At 43.3% G+C, this 21,109-nt stretch overlaps 1 protein-coding gene and 1 long non-coding RNA gene across 5 annotated transcripts in view; one reads left to right on the forward strand and one right to left on the reverse strand.

Annotated features, from left to right (window-relative positions):
- Nucleotides 1-21,109, forward strand: part of LOC114807643 — a 77,933-nt gene that overhangs the window by 49,257 nt on the left and 7,567 nt on the right. Inside the window, exon 3 of the long non-coding RNA XR_003755695.2 lies at nt 692-839. This is a non-coding gene — a long non-coding RNA (uncharacterized LOC114807643). The remainder of the gene's footprint in view (nt 1-691; nt 840-21,109) is intronic.
- CDH18 (cadherin 18) overlaps nt 13,216-21,109 on the reverse strand; it is a 450,368-nt gene continuing 442,474 nt past the window's right edge. For all 4 annotated transcript variants that reach the window (XM_029053976.2, XM_007655498.3, XM_007655499.3 and 1 more), the window contains one exon: nt 13,216-14,037. In XM_029053976.2, the coding sequence (XP_028909809.1) occupies nt 13,529-14,037 (509 nt within the window). In that variant the 3' untranslated portion in view covers nt 13,216-13,528. The remainder of the gene's footprint in view (nt 14,038-21,109) is intronic.

Genomic DNA, 21,109 nt, shown 5'->3' on the forward strand with positions numbered 1-21,109 from the left:
TGACAAGTACCATAAAGTCATATAAAACAGCATGGCCAAGTGACAAGAGCATGGGCTTGGGAGGCAGAGGATGTTAGTTCTAATCCTGGCTCCACCACTTGTCTGCTCTGAGACCTTGGGAAAGTCACTAAACTGTAGAAGCCGCATGGCTTAGTGGAAAGAGCACGGGCTTGGAAGTTCTAATGCTGGCTCTGCCACTTGTCTGCTGTGTGACCTTGGGCAAGGCACTTCAAGTCTCTGTGACTCAGTTTCCTGATCTGTAAAATGGGGATTAAGACTGTGAGCCCCATTTGGGACAACCTGATTACCTTGTATCTTCCCCAACCCTTAGAAAAGTGCTTGGCACATAGTAAGTGCTTAACAAATACTACCACCATCATCATCTGGCAGAACATTGTTCTCCCCTCGCTTATTTCCAGTGCTTAGAACAGTGCTTTGCACATAGTAAGTGCTTAACAAATATCATCATCATCATCATTTTCTGAGCCTCAGTTACCTCATCTGTAAAATGAGGATTAAGATTGTGAGCTCCATAGGGGACAACCTGATTACCTTGTAGCTATCCCAGTGCTTAGAACAATGCTTGGCACATAGTATCAACCTAGCACCATAGCACCAGATCATAGATCTCCCCTCCACTACTTCCTGAGGCAGAGATACCTAAATCTTAAATTTCCCCCTCCCTCCACAGCTCTCTGCAACCCAGCATCACTGAAGAGATGAAGCGAGACGGGGTTGACGATTTCTGATCACACCCCAGAAGGAATCCTGTCATGGGAGCGGCAGCCTCAGAATGCATCTTTCTGATGACCTGGAGAAGACTGGAGAATCTGCTAACTGTGAGTGAATGAATTTCTACCACTTGGAAGGAATTGCTCGAAATAGGGAGAGGGTTCAATAGGGTTCGGACCTGCTGGAGAAAGTGAACCACTTAACTGGGGTGGTGAGTGAGGTGGAGGGATGGATAAACCGTCCCTAGTTCGACAGTCTTTCTGTTCTGGCCTGTCCTGGAAAATGAAAGTGATTTGCTTTCTTCTACTCCCCTGGGCCAAAGGTATCTACAGGGATGGCCGCAGATGGAACTGAACTACCATATTAAAACATGATGGAAAAGCCAAAATAACACACTTGGGGAAAAAAAATGTAATATTGTGTTGACATTGGCATTGTCGTAGATCTACATTGACATGTACACCTTTGAACAAAATTGAGTCACAAAGCAAAATTGAGTTATATAGCAGTAGGTTAAAGTGTTTTTCAGGACACTGTACATTTGCTGTGGAAAATATAGGACCCTTGTAGGAAAATATAGGACCCTTGTAGTTCAGAGAGGGTTTTTCTAGATTTCTTAGATTTTTTTTCCACTGTTTTGATGGTTTGGGTCAAGGTCTTCATATGTGCCAAGCACTGTATTTAGTGCCGGGGTGGACACGCGATAATTAGGTTGGACCTATAATCTGTCCCAAATTTGGGTCACAGTCTTAATCCCCATTTTAGAGATGAGCAAACTAATGCAGAGAGTTGTGGGCAGGGAATGTGTCTGTCTGTTGTTGTACTGTAGTCTCCCACCTGCTTAGTACAGTGCTCTGCACACAGTAAACTCACATTCATTCATTCAATCATATTTATTGAGCACTTACTGTGTGCAGAGCACTGTACTATGTACTTGGAAAGTACAGTTCAGTAAATAAATGTTTGAATGAATGAATTAATGAAAGGGGCATGCCTAATGTTACACAGCAGACTAGTGGTGGGGCCAGGATTAGAGCTCAGATCAGAATCCTTCTCACTCTCAGACTCTCGCTATATCCATTAGACCAAGCTGCTTCTCAAGATTCAAGTAGCAAATGTGGCATTGGGACAATTATGCTAAGTATTAGGAAATATTCCATCTATCTGAGCTATTGAAAATGCTCTAAATTCCATATATATTAGGCCTCTAGCCAAAATGTGAATTAATTAGATGTGTGAGAACTAGTTAATAATTTGGCTTCTGGGATTTTAATGCTTATTAATACTTTCTCTTCCCATATTGCTTTTTTAGGGAACATTCATCAATACAGTGAAATGAGAAAATCTAACTGTAAAAGGAGAGGGCTCTCAGTCACATATTTTGATTTACCATAGTATCATAAACTCTACTTCATTTTATCACTAATCTTGGTCCAGAAATTTCATATAATTTCAGAAAATTAAATAAGACTAAAAAAAAGTTATAGATTTTTGAGCCTAATTCTATGAGCGTTGACTAAGAGAGTAGGATTACATAACAGGTTAGAGCAAATCCGATTGTACTAGACATTAGAGGGAAGGGAAGGGAGGGAGAAAGGAGAAGGAAGGGAATGGAAGTAAGGGGATGGGAGGGAACCCTCCTTGAGTGAAGGGATGATCATGTCTCTCTGCTCTATTGTACTCACCCAAGCAGTGTTCTTCACAGAGTAAATGCTCAACTGATTGACTGATAGATCCATTAGGGAACGAAGGAAGGAAAGAAAGCTGGGCGAGAGGGAGGGGGATAAGGACAAGTGGGAAAGGAAGGGCAGGCAGGACAGAAGGAGGAGGGGAAAAAGAGGAAAGGATCTGAAGGAAGGATGGAGGAAAGAAGAGAGGGAGAAAGATGGAACGGGGTGGATGTAGGGATGGATGGGGAGGGAGAGAGGGAAGGAAAAAGGGAGCTAAAGGTGGAGCGGGAACAAAGGAGAGAAGGAAAGACAGGGAGGGGAGATCTCTCTCTCTACTCTGTGCCAGCATCTGGAGAAACCAGAGTGAACCTCACAGACCATCTTTCTTAATGAGCAACAAAGAGGTGTTCCTAAGCCCAGTTAGGCAGGAAGATATGAAGTGGTTTTTTCCCAATTATAAGAGTAGGAAGGGACAGAGCCCAGTGGAGGATCATTTCAGTATGAACGATTTTTTAAAAGCTCTTTAAAAATCATGACAGAATTTTGACAAACTGTAGTTGCCTCTTGAATCATGACCTGTTTGATGCCAGTTCCCCACTGTGACTGTTTTTAGATATGTACAGACATAGCACTGACTCTCCCACATAAACTCCTTGCATAACTGACCCAAGAACAAATAAGCTCTCTTGGAGACAAGACAATCTGAAACAATTTAGCGGGGCTGACTTCATTAGTTTTTTGGACTACCTGCCGATCTTTCAAGATATTTTCCAATGAGTGAATGCTCCATCAATGCAAGTAGAATGGATTCTTCTCTAAATGTTACAGTAAGATTTATAGAATCTTAATTTATGGATTGTGGGAGTTCAGGAAGCTACCCCTAACCTGCAAATAGAATCGCACTTATTTATAATCAATCATATTTACTGAACTCTTATTGGGTATAGAGCATAAATTAAATGCTTGGGAGAGTACAGTATAACAGAGTTGGTAGTCACAGGGATATTACAAGACTGCAAGACTATATGCCAGCATCATCTGAAAAGGACTCTAAAGGATTCTTGAAATAACATGAATACGACTACTCACTTTGCCGAACTTCCATGTTCTATGGTGTAGTGGATAGAGCACGGGCCTGGGAGTCTGAAGGTCATGGGTTCTAATCCTGCCACTGGTCTGCTGTATTACATGGGCAAGTCACTTCACTTCTCTGGGCTCAGTTATCTCATCTGTAAAATGGGGATTGAGAGTGTGAGTCCCACATGGGACAGGAACTGTGTCCAACTCGATTTGCCTATATCCGCCCCTGTGCTTAATACAATGCCTGGCACATAGTAAGCACTTAACAAATACCATCATCATTATCATTATTATTATTAGGGCTCACATTTATCTGGTCCTTTCTCCTCTTCTCTTGGGGCAACTCCAGGTTCTAGACTCTCCCTTTCTGAGTTGTTAGGGCACAGAGTTTCTCAGAAGCCTCACCCTTCTGGAAGCCCAGCAGCTGGACTCCAAAATTCCAGGGTATCCAAACCTCAACCGTGGTCATCTCTGGTCTCTTCCTTGGCACCGTGTCCCCAGGATCCACAGCCTGAGCTCTTCCCATCTCTTGTTTTCCTAGGAACATGGCTAACTTGCTTGCAACTTACCCAGACCCTCTATTTCCTCCCCCATCCTTCCATCTGATTGTCTTCGCTAGGTAATTCCACTTGCCTCAGTGAGTCACCTCTAAGTGACTGTTTTCCTCCCGCTACTACACTTGGGGGTCGGGAATCAGTGAAATCAGCCCCCCCGCCCCCCCCACTCATCTTAAACAGAGAATAGTCCATCTCAACATATATAGTAATAATAATAATAATTATTATTATTATGGTCTTTTTTAAGCACATACTACGTGCCACACACTAAGTGCTGGAGTAGATACAAGTTAATCATATTGGAGACAGTCCATGTACCACATGGGGGACTCACAGTCTTAATCCTCATTTTACAGATGAGGATATTGAGGCACAGAGAAGTGAAGTGACTTGCTCAAAGTCACACAGCAGACACACGGCTGAGCTGGAATTAGAACCCAGGTCCTTCTGACTCTCAGGCTCATGATTTGTCCACTAAGCTACACTGCTTCTCAGCAGCATGCACTTCAAGGAAGATATGTGGAGGCACCTTTTCTAGGCAAAGAGTTGTGGAACAGTCTAAGTGAAAATCTTGACCTAACGCATCACCCCAAGTGTGACGTGTTTCCAACTTTTCCCAAGACAGAACGAGATGAAAACAGTGAGAGCCTAGTTGCCGTGGCACTAGACTGTCACGTTTGTCCGTCTGCTGCTTCTAGACTGTGAGCCCGTTGTTGGGCAGGGATTGTCTCTATTTATTGCCGAACTGTACTTCCCAAGTGCTGAGTACAGTGCTCTGCACACAGTAAGCACTCAATAAATCTGATTGAATGAATGAATGAACTAGGCAGCACCTGAATCCGTGAGGCGCAACATCCCCTGTCGCTCACCTTCCCAGAGCCACTGTCCTGCAGGGCTCTCGCTGTCCTGGGTCTTTCTAGTTCTGTTGCTTCTGCTTCCATCTTGCTGCACCATCTGGTGCCTCGCAGCCATATCAAACGTCCGACAGCTGAGAATCTCGAGAAGGTCCATCCTCTCATCTTCAAAGTTCCACTGCTACCCGAAGGGGCAACATGGGGACTGCACAACCTGGTATATGCCTACGGTGGAAAGCAAGAATGTCATTCCCCACAACTTCAGACATTTCCCCAGCTCCCTGGGCCTCTCCCTCAGAGGTGCCATTTAAGACCAAATGAAAATCTTCCACCATGAGTTCTAACTCATTGAGGCCTAGCCTAGTAGGCACTGAGGCATGGCCTAGTAGATAGAGCACGGGCCTGGGAGTCAGAGGACCTCCTTGGTGTTGACAGACAGTTCCCTCATCTGTCAAATGACTGTGAACCACATGTCGGATAGAGGCTGTTTCAATCTGATTTACAACCTGATTACCTTGTACACACCCCAGCCTTAGTACAGTGTCTGGCACACAGTAAGTGCTTACCAAATGCCACAATTATTATTATTATTATTGGTCTCAAAAACCTAAATAGACTCCATAAATCTACTGGTATCTCCACTCACTATGGATGAGCACACTTGCATTGTACCATCAATGGTGAAAATAAAAAAATTACACACACACAAACACACCCAGAGGCCCCTCAGAAAGTCCCAAGAGAAGCAAAAGGAATATTTTCCTGATTAGGTGTTTTGCAAAATAATTATATTGCATTATGTTACCAGTAGCCAGAATGGGAGGACATAGAACAAGCAAATTAAAATGACATTTTGGAATGAGGTAAACTCTCAAAGAAACTTTAATCCCGTTTCAACATGTGCCACATATAGAAAGGCACTGACTTTTAAACCCAAGCCATTGCTGATATTTCTAACAGAAATTAAATGGAACAGAAGAAATTCATCTTTCTAATTCTAAATTCTAAAGGACTATCAAAACTCTGGGAGTGCAAGAAAGAACAATTCGTTATGGAGTGAATTGTTTAGCAATTTGAACCGACTCTTTAGCTAAAATGAAAAAAAAAAAAGCAACCAATTCCATTTTCAAGGAATGATGAAATGGTTTACATTTTTTCCCCCGGGGAAGTGAAGCCAATTCACCCTCTTGCAGATTGAAATGAACCACGGGCCCTTAGACCCTCAGACCTATAAGGCCAAAGTCATTTTCTGGTTTTAATATGTTTTTTTTTCCACTTCTACAGTTTATGTAATTTATATCAACCGCATGGCAAATAGGGAACACTGGTTGCGTTTTATTAGGGAAATAAATCATTGTAAGGAAGTGGTGACTGTAGAGAATGTTTAGCTGATTTTTTAACAGTGCCCTAGCTTCATCCCGTGAACCTGCACTAGGTGAAAGCAGATTAGTTGGACTTGGTCTCCACGTGGCTGCCTGTAGCATGGGCTAAGGTGAATGTTACTATTTCAGAAGCTGGCTGCTATTTCTATCAATCAATCAATCAGTAGTATTGAGCGCTTACTGTGTGCAGAGCACTGTACTAGGCACTTGGGAGAGTACAATATAACAGAGTTGGTAGGCATATTCCCTGCCCACAGTGAGCTGGCAGTCTAGAGAGGGAGACTGAATAGAAGTGCTTTGGGGCTGAGGGAGGGGTGAAAAAAGGGAGCAAATCAAGGTGATGTAGAAGGGAGTGGGAGAAGAGGAGAGCTTAGTCAGGGAAGGCCTCTTGGAGAAAAAGTGCCTTCAATAAGGCTTCGTAGGAGGGGAGAGAAATTGTCTTTGGGATATGTGGAGGGAAGGTGTTCCAGGCCAGAGGTAGGATGTGAGCGAAAGGTCAGCAGTGAGATAGATAGATGAGATGGAGGTACACTGAGTAGGCTGGCATTAGCCCCACGAGAGACAACCTGATTACCTTGCTTGGCACATAGTAAGCGCTTAACAAATACCACTATTATCATTATTATTATTATTATTATCATTAACTTACCCCCAGATGGTGAGTTGGGGTGGGCTCCAGGGAGCGATGAAGGCATATGGTTGCAGATAATTCTACCTTGCATCAGTCTACTGGGGGAAAACAGCAGCAGACAGGCTAGCTCGAAGGGCCACAATCGGTAGAGAGAGTCCGACACAGTCTACCGGACGGTGATATCGACACGTAGATTCCAAAATGGGAACGAGCCCTGTGAATAAAGAAGGCAAAGAGCTGTTTTATCTGCTCACAGCGTCGAATGATACGTCCCCTGCACACAGTCAAGCCTATTCACACATATATGTGTGTCAGTAGTGTCACCATTGAGTATACAAAGAGGTAAAGTCCAGGGCTTTCTTACTCGGATTCCCAGGTGACGGAAAAGAAGTTACAGCGAGCAAATCAAAGGGAAGGGTTCTTGCTCCCGGATGATCCTTAGCAAATGCCTGGACACTGTTTAGGAATCGTGCCGCTTTAGAGAGGATGCTCTTGTGTTGGTATGTTGAAGCCCACATAACAGAATGCAGGGCACATCTCCAGGTCCAGATAATATAACATAGACTTGTTTCCTGTTGCGGTAACAAATACATCTGCTTCTTCGCTCGGGAGTCATCCCGTAGTTCCCGCTTCGGGAGAGCGCTTACCTGATTTTCCTTCAGAGAGGATCTTGACACAAAGCTGTCAAGAGTTCAGGTCTCCACAGCCTTTGATGACGTGCCCTCTTCAGATGTGGCGGAGCCTTTGAAATCCCGGTGATGAATGCACAGCTGCACCTCCAAATCAACTGAATAGTTTATCCCTATGGGTTTCCTCTGTGTGTCCTTGCAAATCCACAGGAATGAGCAGATAACATGCAAACCCTTCAGGGAGCTAATATTTTTTTTAAATGCTTTCTAATACCCAGGTTTAGTGCATGGGGCTCTAATGACAACATGAGGAGGAGCGTGGCCTAGTGGAAAGGTCACAGGCCTGAGACCTGGGTTCTAATCCCAGTTCTGCCTCTTGCCTTTGTGACCTTAGGTGAGTCACTTGACTTCTCTGTGCTGTAGTTGCCTCATCTGTAAAATTGGAATTCATGACTGATCCTTCCTACTTAGATCATGGCACAGGGAACATGTCTGATTTGATTAACCGGTTACTACCCCAGTGATCAAAACAATGCTGAATTAAAAAAATACCACCTAAAAAAGGTTGATCAAAATCCTTGTTTCCTAGAGGTTGTGAAAGCTGTTTTCAATAATATTTCCATGTACATTTCTTTTACATGAGTTCAGCTAAAAATAATAATAATGGTATTCGTTGAGCGCTTACTATGTGTTAAGCACTGTTCTAACCGCTAGGGTGGAGACAAGTTAATGAGGTTGGACACAGTCCCTGGCTCATAGTCTTCACCCCCATTTTATAGATGAGGTAACTGAGGCCCAGAAAAGTGAAGTAACTTGCCTGAGGTTACGCAGCAGAGAGGTGGCGGGGTCAGGATTAGAACTTAGGTCCTTCTGACTCCCAGGCCCACGTTCTAGGCCCCATGCCTCTTCCTCCCAAAACCTCTCAATTTGTCGATGAAATGAGAGACAGAATGGCTACAAACCTAAATATGGGTCCTTTGGAGTGAGACTGCCATTCTCCACGGATGCCTTTTGGCAAATAAAGGCAATAGCATTGTACAGGTCTTCCAAGGGACAGGAGATACAATTAAGGGCAGAAAAAAATCTACTTAGGGAATGATAGATAATTAGAGAAGACAGATTTTGAAATAGATCAACAGGGCAGCTTGTCTTCCTGCATGGACTCTGTGGGATAGAAAGTAGTTTGTTTTTCTCATGGAGACTGTGACGCTTTTCCTATCAGAATATAGAAAAAAATCTAGTCTAACAGCGGGAGGGGGCAAATTATTTTAAGAGCCCCAAGACACTACCACATCCATAAAGTGAAGGATCTTAACTTTGACAAAAATGACTGCTACAGAACATTCTTGGGAGACACCTCTATTGCTTTCTAGAGGAGAAAGCAGGACACGAAGCCGATAGTAACGTATCCGAGATTCAAACTTCCAAATGCGACACGGTAACTTCCTTTAGAAAGGCAGGCTGCTTTTCTTCATTTGGCTCAGAAAATTCTTAAATTGGAGAAATTATACCAATAAGGTATTTCACGGTGCTTCAAAGGGGAGAAAGAAAGTTGAGAGATTGTTAGGGCAAGAACGTACACAAGGGACAGACAATAGAGTGGGGAAATGAGAGGCTGGTTAGGAAAGGCCACTCCCTCCCCCATCCTCCTCACCTGTTATCACTAATTTCCCTCAGCATTATGGATGTGGTATTTGTTAAACGCTTACTATGTGGTAGGACAGCGCTTACTTTGTGGTAGCGCTGGGATAGATAGAAGCTAATCAGAGTGGACACAGTCCATGTCCCACATAGGACTCACAGTGTTAATTCTCATTTTACAGACGAGGGAACTGGGTCACAGAGAAGTTAAATCACAGAGCAGACATATGGCTGGACCTGGGATCAGAATTCAGTTTCTCTACCTTCCAGGTCTATGGTCTTTCCACTATGCTACGCTGCTTTTTGATATTCAGTCAAATATTTAGAAATTTTTTATTTTGAAAAAGGAGAATAAGCCTATCCTTTTTGGGTTTCTCTTATTGTTGACTTAAAGAACTTTCTTCATGCTCCAGTATTCCAAGGTTTCTGGGTTTCTTATGACAGAACATGTGGCTGATACAGCAAATGTACAACTGCCCCTCTCCCAAACATGCAGCTAAATTGTTTCCCTCTTCTCCCACCACCAGCAGAGGGGTGTGTGTGTGCGTATGCACACACTAGACACAACTAGGGGAAGCAGCATGGGCCAAATCAGAAGCCTGGGCATCAGAAGGACCTGGGTTCTAATTCTGGCTCTGCCACTTGTCTGCTGTTTGACCTTGAACAAGTAACTTCACTTCTCTGTGCTTCAGTTACCTCATCTGTAAAATGGGGATTAGGACTACGAGCCATATGTGGAACAAGGATTGTGTCCAGCCCAGTTATCTCACATGTAACCCACTGCTCAGGACAGTGCCTCCCCCACTAGATTGTAAACTCCAAGGAGGCAGAGATGTCACCTACTTTATTGTGTTCACACTATGCTCTGTTTGGAACTTGGCACAGCACACAGTAAACCCTCATCAATACCACTGATGGACAGCTGTCACAGAAGGAACATTTGGTAGTCACGAATACCTCGTAAGAAGCAGCAGTGAGGCACACGCCTGTCTGGGACACCAAGAAGCACTCGTTCCGTTCATCCGGATCGCTTCCACGTAGAAAGGTCCATCTCCCACACGACAGATGGTTTAAAAGGAGCTACGGTAGAATTCATACTGTAGACAGTAGTGAAACGAGGAAAAAGGTCACATGTGAATTGGACCACACCTGGCTGCTCGGATCCGCCATAAATGACCGGATGCACACTGGGGACATGTGATGTCAACACTTGAGTGCTCATCGTCAATTTGGCTCTATGTTTTAGATGGAAAAATCAGCTCATGAATCTGGCCGCTATTTTTTTTTTTAACATAAATATGTGTGACAGATAGGTGCCTAATTTACTCAGTCAATGCAATGTTCAAGTAGTAACATTAGCAAAGCACAAGAACGTTAATGGTGGTGCTTAACTGGTATTTAATACAATGGAAAAAAAAGCAAGGGACGAGAAATACTTCAAGTCCATTTATGGAGAGATGGTCGAAAGACAATATCCACAGTACTCTTTTTTGTGTCTTCACTGATACTTCACTTTCACCGGAATTGGCAGAAAAACTAAGTTATTTCCAGAAAACCAAATTTGAGTTTAATAGTGTTGATTTAGAAGGTATCAAAAATAGTTTGTTCCTGAGAGAGAAAATACGACCAGTGGAAAAATTTCAAATATGCTTTTGCTCTGTGAAATGACAGAGGCGTTTTAGGTGACATGCAGAAAGCACACATTCATCCATCACATAGGTGTAGAAGAATAATGTGCAGTCTTTTAGTGAAAAATTAACAATTGGGAAAAACGGTGTCAGTACACATCAAACAAAACACAGTCTCTCTGCCGAATCAGAGATTCAGGATGGTTCTGGTGAATAATGATCTTAAACCTCTTGGAATTTCAAAATTTTACACACACACACACACACACACACACACACATTCGCGGTCACAATAACCACAAACATAACCATCCCTGAGGAACCTAACTGTTTTCCTGACTTTATGCAAAACTGACATTAGCATAATTGGAATATGGCTATCAAGAGGATAGTCCCCAAAGCTACTGCATTTATCTTTTGATTTGACTTCATACAACTAGGCTAAACAACAAGTTGCAAATCATGATAAAACGGCACATCGAAAGCTAACACTGTGCATAGGGCTTAAATTACATTTTCTCCCTCAGTCTTGAAACCCAGATTGAGAATTATTCATGCTAAACTTACCAATTTTCTGTATCTTGAAACTGTAATGGGACAGTAACGGAGAATTCCAAATGAATTAAAAATCCAATACATTGCATATGGGAAGATTCAGATAGTTTGTCAGGAGAAATGTTTCCTCTAGAGGTCATGAACCTTCAACATGATTTCATTTGATACATTTGAAATGTTCGGCACTTGGTCATTTCTTGAGTAGAAATGAAAAGAATGATGGTCTGGCTCGTTTTACAAGCTTTGACCCTTAATAAACTCATTGAATTTGAAATATTTTTGGACATCATTTAGAGAAGAGATGACTTCAGACCATAATTATTGTATTTAGAAGTGAGTTGAAGAGATAGAACCCATATGTCTGATAACGAGGAATAACATGATGTGAAAAACTAATGCCAAAAGTGTCAGATTTGTTTCCTTATTTTTTATGGGCCATTTGCCAGGGAGATTTCTGAAATCTTTAAAGTAGTACTCAATCCAAATCACGTACATAACTCCAATGGCTGTTAAATGGCAAGGAACAAAATCGGAAAAAAATGCTCATGGTATTTCTTCGACATCCTTGACATCTGAGATTTTCTGAATAAGAAACCTGTCTGTTGTGATCAGTGATTCTCGAAATCTCGAAATGAGCGAGAAACAGAGCAGGGAGGGCAAGATAGAGAATAGCAACAAAAAAACATAACATGAAGAAACAAAATGGTGACATGACCCAAACTTGAATCGAGTGCCAAAATGCTCTTGAATTGCACTTCATAATCATACCTACTTTGAAATGATCTTCTGAATCTAAGAGATGGAATTTGGCTTTACCTTTCCTCCATTATATTTCAATACTTTTAAAAAATTTAAAATGAACACAAAAAGATGGGGACAGAAAAGAAGGGAGGATTGGAGGAAGGAAAAAAGAAAGAGGGGAAAGAGGAGAGAGGAAGAAGAAAAATAGGAGAGAAGAAAAGAGCAAAGAAAAAGCTGAGAAGGAAGACGAGAGGAACAGAAACAGAAGAAAGAGGACCTCAGCGGAGGAGGAAGAAATGCGTGCTGGAGAGTAATTTGGCCTGGTATGTTGGAGATAGGAATTGAAAAATTCACGCAGCCATTACACACAGAATTGGTTGGAAGTAGAAGCAAATAGCCCACCTGTTAACATGACCCATCTGTGGTCACTGAGTTTGAGGGAAATGGAACCACCTTAATCAATCAGTGGTATTTATTGAGCACTTACTGTGTGCAGAGCACTGTAGTAAGCACTTGGGAGAGCCCAAAACAGCAGGGTTGGTAGACACGTTCCCTGGACACCTGAACAGTGGGATACGGCTTGCTGTTAGGGTGATTTGTATTAATCTGCCCACGTTTCTTCTGCTTCACTGAGTTCACACCGGTCCTCAAATGGTTAGATCTAGAAAATAAAGCTTCTGGTTAGAAGGGAAAATGAGTGGGTCGTCGGGATGCAAAGAGACCACGGTGGGTCTCTGCACTTAGAAACAGAGCACATCTGGTGATTCCCAACTGCGAAATGAACAGGGCAGGAGAGTCCCCCAGGTCCATCCCTTCCCTGTAGAGAAACCCAATGGGCAGGGCTCGGAAGAACTACAAGTTCAAGTCCGTGCATTTTGTGAGTAAAGGCTGGGTCTAGGGCGGGGAGGGAATGGGGCAGATGTGGAATGTCGGCCGCACGCCCGCTTGGGGTTTGAACCAGGACCACGAGAGGACAGCCACCAAGTCATCCCAGCTAGCACAGCTCAGACCCTAACCCTTGGCTTTTGCCCTCGAGATGGAAAATGCTTGGCACTTGAGATCTGTCTTTCTAAGCATGTGGCAACAAACATCACCACTAGGTTTATTTCAGAGACTGTAAATGAAACGGAATCACGGACTTTATTGAGCAATTAAAAAATATGCACAAAGAACAATAGCTTCCTTTTTTCTCTGAATTTGTTTTTGCTTTTCCCTTCCAAATTCAACTCTCTTCCAATGGACAGACCCGGTTTCCAACCTGAAAGGGCACTTGTTTCTAACAGTGACCGTGAACAACTCGCCAGCCCCCAGGATGGATTCCCTCCCTCCGTCCGTTCCGTCGCATCCACCTCCCACTCCGCATGGGGAAAGCGGTGGGCTCTGCGGTGGGCAGTCTACACCTTCCCCCGCAGAATCCGCGCCGGTCGACTAAGTCGTTCTTTCAGATTCTATGTCTCCATAGAGTTCGGCCAACTTGCGGAACTCCGGCCCCCAGTCCCCAAGGTATCCGTAATCTTGGTCTGAGTGTGTCGTGGCGGAATCCAGAGAGCTGATGGATCCGGCTTCCGAGCGCCGGCCCTCGTAGGCGTAGGTCTGGAGGGAGTCGTAGGGGGGCACGCTGGGATCCACATCGGCCTCGGCCAGTCTCCGCCGGATGAACTCCTGGACGTCCAGGCCGCCGAGGTGTGGGGAAGGACGGTGGGGCTCCGATGGTGGCGGGGGCGTCGGTGGCTTCACGTCAGGCTGGACGTCCCGCCGGTACCTCAGTTCCTCGGCGGCTGAAGGGTTTCTCAAGGCAGCGATGTCAAAAGCCTCCGTGTCCTCCTCGCCGCCGCCCTCGTCGTCGTAAGTGACCACGTTTTCCCGGACGTCCTCTTCCGAAATGATCAGCGGCTCTTTCTTGCTGCGCCTCAGCGTGATGAAGAGGACCACTATGGCTGTCGGGGGAGGAAAAACGTGAGAGCGTGACAAGACTCGGTAAAGACGTCAGAACCCGAACAGGCTCCAGACACATTTGGATCGGTCACCTCATTGGCTCCTATCGTCCCTACTCTGTACATGGGAAGCAAAGCAGTGTGGCCTACTGACAAGAGCACGGGTTTGGGAGTCTGAGAATGTGGATCCTAATCCCGCCTCTGCCAACTGTCTGCTGTGTGGCCTTGGGCTATTCACTTCACTGGGCCTCAGTTACCTCATCTTTATTATGGGTATTATGGCTGTGAGCCCCATGTGGGACATGGACTGTGTCCAACCTGATTACAAGATGATGTAATTGTGAGAGAAGTGAGTGACTTGTGCAAGGTCACCCGGCAGTCAAGTGGCTGAGCTGGGATTTAAACACAGGTTCTTTGGACTCCCAAGCCCAGGCACTATCCATCAGGCAAAACTGCTTCTACTGGGTTACAATCAATTATTCGATCAATCAATGGTATGTGTTGAACACTTACTATGTGCAGAGCATTCTACTAAGCCCTTGGGCAAATACAAAGAAAAAAAATTGGTAAACATGTTCCCTGTCCATAAGAAGTTGTCATTCCAGAGGCTTTCCAAATCTGGGTTGGGCCTACTCAAACTCCTACAAAAAAGACAAGTCTTTTATGGTAGTTGTTAGCACTTATATCAGGCACTGTACTAAGTGTTGGGGTAGAAACAAGTTAATCAAGTTGGGCAGAGTTCCAGTCCCAAGTGGGGCTCACAGTCTCAATCTTCATTTTACAGATGAGGTAACTGAGGCACAGAAAAGTGAAAAGACTTGCCCTAGGTCACACAGCAGACAGGTGGTGGATCCTGGACCAGAACCCAGATCCTTCTGACTTCCTTTCCTGCTCTCTTTCCACTGGGCCATGCTGCTTCTCACAAATCCCAGATAAGAATGACTCTATCCAGACAACAGGCTAACAATTACAAGGTTCTTTTAAATTTAAATGTTATCTAGCCAATTTCAGCCCATTCTGGGCAAACATTTACCATGAGGTCAAATATCTGTCAAAACAAATGTTGAATTGGGGGTGGTAGGCGAAAGGTTGAAAGGGAAGGGTTTGGGGACAAGGCCCTAAACCTCTTACGGGCAGGGGATGTTTCTGCTAATTCTGATGTATTGTCCTCTCCCAAACACTTTGTACGGTGGTCTTCACATAGGACGCACTCAATAAATACCACTGATTGCTTGAGTGGGAGGGAAAAGTGAATGGGCTCTAGAATGGGGAGATGAGATTGCGGTCGGGTGGATTGGATAGTGCTGCTATGTGGTGAACACTGTACAGGGATGGATACAGTGTAATTAGACAAAACATCTGTTTCCATCTCACAAAAGACTCACCGGCCTAAGTTAAGTATAAATAGGTGGTAGTAATGAATTAGAAACAGCAATCAGTGGCAGGGTAAACAAAAAAAGATAACAGAAATGAAAAAACTGTTCTTAGAAGGAGGAGTTCTCAGGTTCCTCACCATTTCAGGAAAACATAACTTAGCCACAGAATGTGTTTGAAAATAGTTCATCTCCATAGTTGAAATTATCTATTAAATATCTATATCTATGAAATATCAATGAAATGTGAAATATCTTTGAAATAATTCAATCACATTTACTGAGAGCCTACTGTGTGCGAAGCACTGTACTGTTTGTTTCACATATATATATGGCACACTGTTACGCCTCCTACCATAAATGCAACCTCTCCCAAACATAATATCCCACTTCTATAGCCACACATTCCTCTGCTAGTCACCCTAGTATTCATTCAATCTTAGTATACATTTCTAGCTCAAACAATCAACCAATGATATCTATGGAGCAGTGACTGTATGCACAGCATTGTACTAAAACACTTAGGAGAGTGTAACCCAACAGTGCTGGTAGAAGCTTACGGTCAGGAGAGGGAGACAGACATTAAAATGAATTACAGATACATACATGAGAGACTTTAAGCCCGCTGTGGGCTTAGTACAGTGCTCTGAACACAGTAAGCGCTCAATAAACACAATTGAATGAATGAGTGAATGAGTGCTGTGAAGCTGAGGGTGGGGTGAACATCAAGTGCTTAAAGAGTACAGATCCAAGTGCAAAAGCAACACAGATGGAAGAGGAAATGGGGAAACGAGGACTTTGTTGAGGAAGGCTTCTTGTAGGAGACACAGTGTGACATACTGGAAAGAGTGCGGTCCTGGGAGTCAGAGGATCTGGGTTCTAATCCCTACATTGCCACTTAGCTGTGTGATCTGGGGCAAATTACTCACCTTCTCTGTGCTTCAGTTCCCTTACCTGCAAAATGGGGATTCCAGACCTGTTATCCCTCCTACTTAGACAGTGAGTCTCATGTGGGACCTGTTTACCTAGTACCTAACCCCACATTTAGTACTGTGCTTGCAACATAGTAAATCCTTAATACCACACTTATGTGATTTTAATAAGGATTTGAAGGTGGGGAGGGAGGTGGTCTCTCATGTAGGAAGGGAGAGGGAGCTAGTTCCAGGCCAGGGGGTGAGTGTGGGCAAAGGTTTGGCGGTGATATAGATGGGATGGGGATGTAGTGAGTAGATTGGCTTTGGAAGAGCCAGGTTCAAGGGCTGGGTTGTAGTACGAAATCAGCATGGTTCCACTTCATGATGCTAAAGGTGACTCTTAGATTTTTCTCAAATGTTTGTATGTGTAAATGTGGGTATGTGAACTGTATGTGAACTCCAATTATGTTGTTCTTTATTAAAATGCTTTGAGTGTTAACATACAACAAAGCATTTCTCTTTCTCGGTCTTTTAGAGATTTATGAAAGGCTTAGGGGCTTTTGACAAATGAACAACAAACTGAAGAAATACATGGCTCTACGGCCTGGCTTATGATCAGCCACCAGCAGGAAATTGCATTTACTTTTAAATGCAGTTCGACTCAAGAGTCCGATAAGCAACTTGAAAAACAAAAAAGCAAAATCTAAGTGCTGGGGTAGATAAAAATCATCGGGTCCCACACAGTCCCTCTCCGACATAGGGTTCACAATCTAAATAAGAAGGAAGACAGGAATTGAACCTCCAATTTACAGTTGAGGAAACTGAGGCATGGAAAAGTACAGTAACTTTCCCCAGATCACCTAGCAAGAAAGTGGCTGAGCTGGGATTAGCATCCAGATTTCTGACCGCCAGGCCCATGCTCTTTCCAGTGGGCCATGCTGCTTATCGAGTGCTTCCTCTGAGCAGAGCACTAAATCAGGCCACCTGGGATGTTCAACAGAGTTAGTAAACACAACCCCGCCCTCAAGGAACTGACAATATATCAGGGGAGATAGATGGTGAAATAGACTGCGGGTAGAAACAATGTAGAGTATAAAGCCATTATAAGTGGCTCTGTCACTTATCTGCTGTGTGGCCTTGGGCAAATCACTTCACTTTTCTGGGCCTGAGTTACCTCATCTGTAAAATGGGGATTAAGACTGTGAACCCCACGTTGGACAGGGACTGCTTGGATCCACCCCAGTGCTCAGTCCAGCACCTGTCACATACTAAGCTCTTGAAAATACCGTTAAAAAAAAAATTCAAAAGTGGGGTGTGAGTTTCCAAGAGTTTAGGTAATGCAGAAGTGGACAGTGGCAGTTAAGGGCACAGTGAGTAGGGTGGCTTGACAGGAGTGAAATGTTAGCCGGAGGTATAGTGAGAAAGGAGTGAGGATAAGGAGGGAGAAAAGAACGGATTGAGGGCTGCCTCAAAGACAGTCGTCAGGAGTTCCTGCTTAATGCAGAGAAGACTGGGCCACCAATGGAAGTTTTTGAGGTTAAGGGAGGGAGCAGCTGAAGGATGTTTGAGGAAATGGATCCAGGCCATCGGAGTGAAGCATGGATTTTAGAGGGGAGAGAATGGAACCAGGGGATCTCTGAGGACGCTGATGCTCTAGTGGACTAGAGTCATGACAAATTCTTGTGCCGGAGTGGTGGCAGTTTTGATGGAGAAGAAAGAGTGGATCCTGGCACCGAGGTCTAATGGAAAGGGCACAGGCTCGGGAGTCAGAACATCTGGGTCCTAATCTCTGCCGTAACACTTCCCTGCAGTGTGACCTTGGATTAGTCATTTAACTGCTCTGGGCCTCAGTTTCCTCATCTGTAAAATGGGGATTAAATACCTGGCCCTCCTAATTAGACTGTGATCTCCATGTGGGACAGGGGCTGTGACCAGCCTAATCTCTACCCCAGAGTTTAGTACGGTGCTTGGCACACAGAGTGAGCACTTCCCAACTACTATTACTATTCTATTGTTGTTATTATTATTATGAACCAATAGTGATTTGGTCAATATGGAGGTTGAATGAGATAGACTGGTTGAGGATAATTCCGAGGTTAAAGGCTTGTGATATAGGGAGGGTGATGGTGTTATCAACAGTGATGGAATATGTCAGGGGGAAGAGAGAATGTGGGAGGGAGGATGATGAGGAATTCAGTTTTATATACATTGAATTTGAGGATCCAGTGCCATAATCACAAAATGAGGTCCTGAAGGCAGCAGGAGATCTGAGATTGCACAATTGTTGCTGAATTGTACATTCCAAGTGCTTAGTACAGTGCTCTGCACATAGTAAGCACTCAATAAATACTATTGAATGAATGAACAGGAGGAGAGAAGATAGATATGGGACTCATCTGCAAAAAGATGGTAGATGGAGCTGTGGGAGTGGATGAGCTTCCATAGGGAGTGAGTGCAGACTGGGGAAAGAAAGGGGTCCAGTACTGAGCCTCAAGGGACACCCAACTAAGGGAGTGGCAGAAAGAAAAAAGAGTTGGTGAAAGACATTGGCAAGGAGCCACTGGGGAGGTAGGAAGAGAACTATGGGAATACCATTTCAGAAAAAAAAAAGATTCAATATAGTTTCCAGGAAAGGGGATAGCATACACAGTATCACAGGCAGCTGAGAGGTCGAGGAGAATTAGGACAGCCTAGAGTTCATTAAATTTGGCAAGAAGATGATCATCGGTGACTTTGGAGAGAATGATCTCAATGGACGGAAGAGGATGTCACCTGAATCACAGAGGATCGAAAAAGCAGTGGGAGGGGAGGACATAGCAGCAGAGGGTGAACCAAACCTTTCAGAGGACTTAGGACAGGAACATAGGGGGATTATCGAGTCATAGCTGGGTGATGCAGTGGAGTTAAGGGGGTTATTTTATTTTTATTTTTTATAAAATAAAAATATTTAATTTTTCCCAGGACTGGGGAGAATTGGGTATGTTTGAAAGCAGAAGGGAAAGAAGCCATCAGAGACTTTGCAATTGAAGATGAGGGTCAGGGAGGGAAGGAGAATGGGTGTGAATATTTTCCTAAAGAATGGAAGGATGGAAACGGAGAGGGAGCCGTGAGTTTTGACTCCTATGCTATGTTTATGCAAGATTTAACTGACTTTTTTAAGGAGAAAAGCTTGGTGATAGAATTTACAGTATCAGTAGTGAGAGAGCATCTATTGACTACCCACTGGATGCAAGACACTGTAAACTGTACTAAAAGGCTTGGGGAAGTACAATGGAAGCATTAAGTATCTGCCTATAGTCTTAAGAGGGAGAAGCTTGTAATTTTTTTTTATAATCTTATCATTATTATTCTTATATTAAATATAGTAAGCTAAACACACACACATAGCATGGGACATGTTCCTCATATACATCCTGGGTACTACTTAGAAACCAAAATTGGAGTTGGAATTTGACCCTGTGCATTAAAAGCATGAGACAACTGTACTGCCTCCCTCCCTGCCCGTCTGAGACTGTGAGCCTGAGAAACAGTGTGACCTAGTGAAAAAGCCCAGGCCTGGGAGTCAGAGGACCTGGGTTCCAATTCTACCTCCGCCAGTTGTCGGCTGGGTGACAGAGCAGCACAGTCTTCACCCCCATTTTACTGTTGAGATAACGGAGCCACAAAGAAGTTAAGTGACTTGCTCAAGGTCACAAAGCAGACAAGTGGGAGAGCTGGAATTTGAACCCAGGTTCTTCTGACCCCCAGGCCCTGGCCCAGTCCACTAAGCCACGCTGCTTCTCACGTTATATATAGTAAACTTCAAATACTATTATTATTATTAATAATATCATTATCTACCCCAGAGATGGATTAGGTGCTTGGCACGTAGTAAGTGCTTAACTAATGCCACAATTATTATTGGAATGTTACATCAAAGTAAGATTATCAAATCACTCTTTTATACTGCTTTTGAAACATCATATTATTGTTGAAATGTTAACTGGCTTTTTTTTCTAGTCAGAAATAATTCTGCAATAAAATTACCTTTGGAAAACACTGCAGTAAAATGGGTACTATCACCACTAGTCTTAAACAGTCCTTTTAAATTAAAGGCATTATTTTCAGAGCTTCTTTGTGGTGAGAATTTAATCTGACTCTAAAAGTATTTCTGTGAAGTGGTAAATTAAAGGACATGTTTACTTTATATAGCTCAAACAGTTGATCTCTGACCTCCACTTGAAATTAACATAACACTGCACTTCATTAGAAAAAATGCAAACAAGAAAATGTAAATAGGATCATATTTCTTCAAATGGTGTAGAAAAAAAATACAGCTGGCCACTAACACTGAATTTTTCTGAAGCAGGAACTTTAAGGTGCCAGGGTCTACACTGATGTGACATAAAATCGATTATCCAAAAAAGAAAAAAAAAACCAAAACCCAAAACCACCCAGTTCTTGACGTAGACAATTTTCTGTAGGACCCAGCAAGAAAAATAGTTAAATATAACAAGCACAATAACTGGCAGTGTGTCTTTGTGTCTAAAAATTTCAACTCTCAAAAATTTCTCATTTTCCCCACCTAAAGTTATATAGTGGATTTAGGATACACTGACCATTTTAGAAATAATCCTTTCGTCTTTCTGTTGACTTTACTACACTAATAAATGATTTTAAGGCTAACAAAATGCTAATGGAAAAAGTATATGCCAAATTGCATATAATTCTGTTTGTATTTCACAACTTTTAAAGTGTAATTCATTTGCTGGATTATAATGAGAAAAAGAATTTACCATTATTTCTGAT

Source organism: Ornithorhynchus anatinus, chromosome X3 (assembly GCF_004115215.2).
Source record: "Ornithorhynchus anatinus isolate Pmale09 chromosome X3, mOrnAna1.pri.v4, whole genome shotgun sequence".
NCBI lineage: Eukaryota > Metazoa > Chordata > Mammalia > Monotremata > Ornithorhynchidae > Ornithorhynchus > Ornithorhynchus anatinus.